This window comes from Ictalurus furcatus, chromosome 28 (assembly GCF_023375685.1).
Source record: "Ictalurus furcatus strain D&B chromosome 28, Billie_1.0, whole genome shotgun sequence".
Lineage (NCBI taxonomy): Eukaryota > Metazoa > Chordata > Actinopteri > Siluriformes > Ictaluridae > Ictalurus > Ictalurus furcatus.
The window spans coordinates 14,807,964-14,814,160 of record NC_071282.1 but is presented as its reverse complement, the minus strand read 5'-3'; the positions used below and the strand labels follow the sequence as shown (position 1 = coordinate 14,814,160).

The following is a 6,197-nucleotide window of genomic DNA, read 5'->3' as shown; positions in this document are numbered from 1 at the left end:
AACTGAACTATAGTTTGATCACTTAGCAGGACACACTTACATGGTTTTACTTATAGTGTATAGGAGGAAAAACTGTAGACAGACATCAGCTTTGTTTTATTACATTGTCCACAGCTGGGAAACACCAATATCACACAGTGCCTATATATATATATATATATATATATATATATATATATATATATATATATATATATATATATATATATATATATATATATATAATAATTGCTCTTTTGATAAAGGTGACAAGAAAATTACTTTTCTTTCATTTCTTCCCTCCACATTAGAGATTTAGTATATTCCTCCATCAAACAACAGCATATCTTTGATTAAGTTTTGCAAGTATTTTTTTCTTTCTTTTGTAATGACTGGAGGGGAAATCTGTAACTGGTGTGCTCATTGTTTTGTAGATTACTCAGCTAAAGATTGAGAACAATCCTTTTGCAAAGGGCTTTCGTGGCAGTGATGATATGGAACTGCACCGCATGTCGAGAATGCAGAGGTATGTAAAGAGAAGGTTCTCTCAAGTAAAGGATCTGTAAAGTGTAATATATAATTTTTTTAATGCAAACTGTTACTTTAACTTGTCTGAGCTGTCCTAACGATTTATGTGACTTGTGCTGAACTAACTGATGTGTTTTAATCTTGTCCAACGGTATTACTGCATTCAACAAACAAAATTGTATTAAAAACATTGACTGGTAGTAAATTGGTCTCCTATTCAATCTTTTAGTGTTTCCCCAGTGCAAACCATTAACTTATTTGAGTACTCTCCCACTAGATATAGGTGCCATAAATACACAATGTATTTAAGGGTCATCCCCAACAAGAGGCTTGATTGACGTTATGAGATAAGCTGAACCTTAAAGGAAGAGTCAACAATCTCACAAGCTCCATAATTATCACCAAGAAGAGCTGTGCTAATCAATGCACATGCACAACAAGGAGAAGCAGCCTATTAGATACAAGCCAGAAGTGCTCATTTGCAGAAAAGTAGTTTCTCTGTCTCCTGTCTCCCCAATGGGGAGGTTGTGATGTAAGTGTAGCTCTTGAAGGAGGACAAGCCAATTTATCTTGGCCTTGAAACCACAGCAATATCTCAGCTTCATGCAATGCCTTTGCGTTTCGTGCATATTCTGAACAATTGTCTGTGGTGGTGCTGCAGTTGGTCCTTTGGAAGCGAAGCCCACATGGCTTTTCCTCTTATTCACTCCAGATGACTGATGTATAGCATGCGTCCCTACAGTGTGGAAAAACACGTTTTCAAAGGAGAAAATCTGGTCTATGAATCACGGCAGCCAACAAAGGCGGTGTCCACTCTAAAATGAGATTTTGTGATACATAAGGAAAAAATATGACTGGCCTTTCCTCAATGCAGTTAACATTATCTGCCATTCGGGGGGTTTTTTGGCAGAGCAAAAACATGCTTATTAAGCATTTTTTTCTATAGGCTCATGGGATATTATTCTGTTGAGTTTCAAAATAATTTTAAGATATCAACCAATAATCAAAGGCAGAAGAATAATCAATAATATTCAATAGTCATCGAATAGCTCCGCTTTAGTGTCCTATAATTAGCATACAAGGGCATGGCGTTATCACAACAGCAAGTGTGACACATTCCTATAATGCCAGAGAGGAATGGACAATGTGAAGGGAATTTAAAGTTACAAAAATGTTTCATAATAGTCATTAAGGAAATATCATAGACATCATTATCAAAATAGCAAATGTGAAATGGACACCACGTTTGTCCTTTATCATCATGCATTGGTCAAAGGTCTTATTGCCCTTTCTGTCCTCAAGCGCTTCCTTATCTGAAACAAAGCAGATCTCGGCTTAGGACTTGAGCCAAGCAAAAAATGTCCATGCACTCTTGGGGGGGGGGGGGGGGGGGGGGGGGGGGGTGGGAGAAATCTAGAACCTTTGAATGTCATTCAACATGTGTTTTCAAAGAAATCTTTAAGGGTTCTACACTTTCCAGCCACTTCAATAGGATCACCTGTACCTCTGCTCATTCAGTCAGCCAGCAGCACAATGCATAAAATTATGCAGATACAGGTCAAGAGCTTCAATTTATCAATCAAACATCAGACTGGGGGGAAAATAATGTCAGTGAATTTGACCATTGTGCATTCTGAGATTCTTTTCTGCTCACCATGGTGTAAAGAATGCTTATTTGAGTCATTACTTGAATTCCTGTCAGCTCGAAACCATTCTCGCCATTCTCTTCTGACCTCTCATATCAGCAAGGCATTTCCATCAACAGAACTGGTGCTCACTGGATGTTTTTTGTTTTGTTTTGTTTTTTATTGTAGTTGTTGTTGTTGTTTGTTTTTTGCATTGTATGTAAATTCTAGAGACTGTTGTGAGTAAAAAAAAATCCCAAGAGATCCACAGTTTCTGTAAAACTCAGACCAGTCCATCTGGCACCAACAACCATGCTACAGTCAAGCATACTAAGACCTTAGATTTTTAGGTTTTAGATTTTTCCTCTTTCAGATGTGTAGTGTGAACATTAACTGAAGCTCTTGACTTGTATCTGCCACATGACTGACTAATTGGATAACTCACTGAATGAACACGCGTACAAGTATTCCTGTTAAAGTGGCTGGTGAGTGTATTGAGGATGGTACTCCTATGAGGTTTCCTCTCAGAGGTGGTTCCTCAGAACCCTTAAATATCCAAAAGAACCTTTAAGGAACCACTTTTTCTTGCTCAAAACTGCAGAAAACAATAACAGATGAAGCAGAGCAAATGAGCACTCCTTATGAAATTTAACATCAATGGATCAAATTTTTTTCAACCAATAGATCAGAACCAATGGCTCAGAGTGGTGCAGAAATGGTTAGTTACCACATTTTCATGGTCTTGGAGTGAATAAGTATGTATAAGAATGTATCAATCATGACTAATACCTATAATTCAGGAAATCCTTGTCTCCTCCAACAGCACTAAGGAGTATCCAGTGGTTCCCCGAAGCACAGTACGACAAAGAGTGGGCTCCAGTCACAGTCCCTTTAGTGGTGACATTCAGGGGATGCCTACACCCAGCAGCATGAGCTCTCAGTACTCGTGTGAGAATGGAGTGACCAGCACCTCCCAGGATCTCCTGCCTCAGTCCAGCTCCTACCCATTACCCCATGAACACAGCCAAGACTATCACTGCATCAAGAGAAAAGGTGGGCAGACTGGTGTTTACACTTCTTTTAACATGATGGTTTCATGTCTATTTCTGTTGCCCCACTACAGTCAACTCCAGAATTATTGGCACCCTTCATAAAAATGATCAACAATAAATATAACATGACTTCCACATGCAGTGAGTGATATTCAGAGATAAAATGTATAGTCTAAACACAGTATCTTGTTTAAAGGGTGTTTTTTTTTATCAGCGATCCCAAAATTAATATTTGCTGAAGCTTTGCCAGTACTAATGATGTTGGAGAACAATTATAGATGGATGTGGACAGCTTGGCCAAGCAGAATATCTCAAACTCTTTTTTGGTTTTTAATTCTATCATGGTTATTTTTTGTGTGCAAGGTTAATTTCATATAATTTTTACCCAATTTCATGAAGGGTGCCACTAATTTTGGAGTTTTAATTCCGTAAGCCTTTAAAGGTCATTGAAGTTGAACATCTATTAATAATGAAAAGGTCAAATCAACCCAATTTCATGCCACATGAAATTGGGTTGGGAGACAAGAGCGCTATATTGGTCACCTTGTCTGGGTGGAAGGAATGGCATTTCTCTCTCCCCCTCCCAATCACAGTGACACTAGCCAATCGTGGGCATGTGTGAGCTCATGTATGCAGAATTGGGCAGATAGAGCTTTTGTCCGAGTGTGTTACCCTGGCCTGTGATGCAGCATGAGAAGCAGTTTGAAAAGATGTGATTGGCTGGCTTCATGTGTCTCACTTGGTAGCAGTTGAGCTGGCTGGTGTGAGGGAATTGGCAAAGTGACCAATCAACCCATTTTTGTCCAAAATTCTAACCCCACCCCTTTAAAATGTAAAAAGTTACCAGAATGTTTCATTATTGTTGGCTATGATGTTAATTCAATGGTTGCATATCTATCATAAAAAATACAATATTTCATTAGTATATCCTTTGAAATGAAATGTTGTTGTTATACCATACAACACCATATAATACTGTACCATATTAGCCATGGCAGTAACTCGTCCTCTCACTACCTCTGTTTTCAGTTGAGGATGACTGTCACACAGATCACTCCTACAAGAAGGCCTACATGGAGAGCTCGTCTAGCGAAGATGACCATTACTACCACCCAGTCAGCTACTCTCAAACGCTGGGCCTTTCCACTGCCCCTTATCGGACTGAGTCTGGACAACGGCAGGCGTGCATGTACGCCAGTGCTTCACAAGCCAGTGAGGCTGTTCCGAGCCTGGAAGACATCAGCTGCAACACCTGGGCCAGCGTCTCCCCTTATAGCAGTTGTTCCATGCAACCTATGGAACGGTTGCCCTACCAGCACTTCTCTGCCCACTTCACCTCCAGCCCTCTAGTGTCCAGGTTGAGTGGAGTGGCCGGCCACGCCTCACCACAACTGGGTGATGCCCACTCTATGTATCAGGGCTCGATTCCCCACCAGACTCTCGGCCGTCAGTGTAGCCCTGGAGCAGGAATCCAGTCACCCAGCGCTAGCCTGCAGGGGAATGAGTACTTGTACACTCACGGTATTCCTCGCACCCTATCGCCCCACCAGTATCACGCTGTCCACAGTGTAAGCATCATGCCTGAATGGAATGAGGGCAGCTAACTGGATTCTCATACACTACATACAATGTTAGAGTTGCACACACAAAGGCATAAGTGTATATTTATATTTCGAAGCTCTTCACCACACCAGCAGTCATGTGATTTCATCATCGATTTTGGACACAGATGCTATAACTGACTGCTTGGATAGATGATAAGTTGGTTTAAATAGCAATGCGTGAGCAGTCCAGTGTGAATGTTGTAGTACAAGGCAGGAAAACAGATTTATTCATACTATGGGAAGTTTTTTTTTTACCATGTTCTGTAAATTGTATATTGTATTCTGTAAATCAGAGCTGAAGTTATACCACGTCATTACGGTTCATTTTTAATAAGAGGATGTACTTGGGACTGCCCCGATTTTATATACTTTTTAATAACAAAACAGAAATAGAAAAGTCCATTTTTATAGTATTTTTCCTCTTGATGTTTGTGTTATGTTTTGCTTTTGTACTCTGAAATCCAAGAGAAGTCCTTGATGTAGTGTTTAGTCCACATTCCACCAGTTCCACCATTTTTACAAGTCTCAAAAGCTTTTATCAGTGCACACATTCATACCAAATTCACAAATTCTGTTTGGAGTACTGATATTTAGTGGGTGCAGTTAAATGCACTAAGTACTTTTACAAATTCAAAGTTATGGTACACATTTGTGTGAGGTATAAATTGAGTACTATGTTCAAGTAGCTGCTGCAAAAAATATTTAAACAGTTTAAATAACAGTTATTTCATATAGCAAAAGCACATCTTCTAGGCATAGAGAGATGCCATGTACAATATGCCGTACTCTGTGATCTCCATTTAATGGATTAGTTAATTATTTTTTTAATAGCACTATTATAGCTAATGCTAGCTGTCATTGACCAGTTGGTCCCTTCTAACAAAGTTGTAAGCTAGCTTACGGAAGAGAGCAGGCATAATCATAAAAAAAGAAAAGAAAAACGGTACAAATCATTTTCAAATGTCTCATCATTCAATACTTGGAGCTACACGCACCCAACAGTGAAGACGATATAGATGTCAAAATGACATTTCAAAAATAATCTTCACATTATTAAACAAAAAAATTAATAAAATAAAAACATAACAGTTAATTAAAGTTGAATGCCCATAGGGAATAATGGTGCACAGTCACTACATTTCTTCCTGTTAATAGTATTTATTTTTCATTATTATGAAGCCTATCAGTGTTTTATCTGCCATATTTGTTTGTTTGTCTTCTCTAGTATGTAAGTTTAACTTCGATTCTTCTTTTTTCTTTAGGAAAAAAAAACAGACTGGTTTAGAAATTCTGACACCTACTGATAGGTGACAGAAGGCCAATTTTAAGAAACAGTATAAAAAGAATTTGTAAATAAAAATACAAATGTAAATAGAAAACAGAATGGAAATAAATATAAATGGTGTACT

At 38.5% G+C, this 6,197-nt stretch overlaps 1 protein-coding gene across 2 annotated transcripts in view; it reads left to right on the top strand.

The window, feature by feature from the left end:
• The window catches only part of tbx5a (T-box transcription factor 5a), a 19,354-nt gene extending 13,889 nt beyond the window's left edge, over positions 1-5,465 (top strand). For both annotated transcript variants that reach the window (XM_053618486.1, XM_053618487.1), the window contains 3 exons: positions 414-505; positions 2,956-3,185; positions 4,214-5,465. In XM_053618486.1, coding sequence (XP_053474461.1) covers positions 414-505; positions 2,956-3,185; positions 4,214-4,788 — 897 coding nt within the window. In that variant the 3' untranslated portion in view covers positions 4,789-5,465. The remainder of the gene's footprint in view (positions 1-413; positions 506-2,955; positions 3,186-4,213) is intronic.
• The last annotated feature ends 732 nt before the right edge of the window (positions 5,466-6,197 follow it).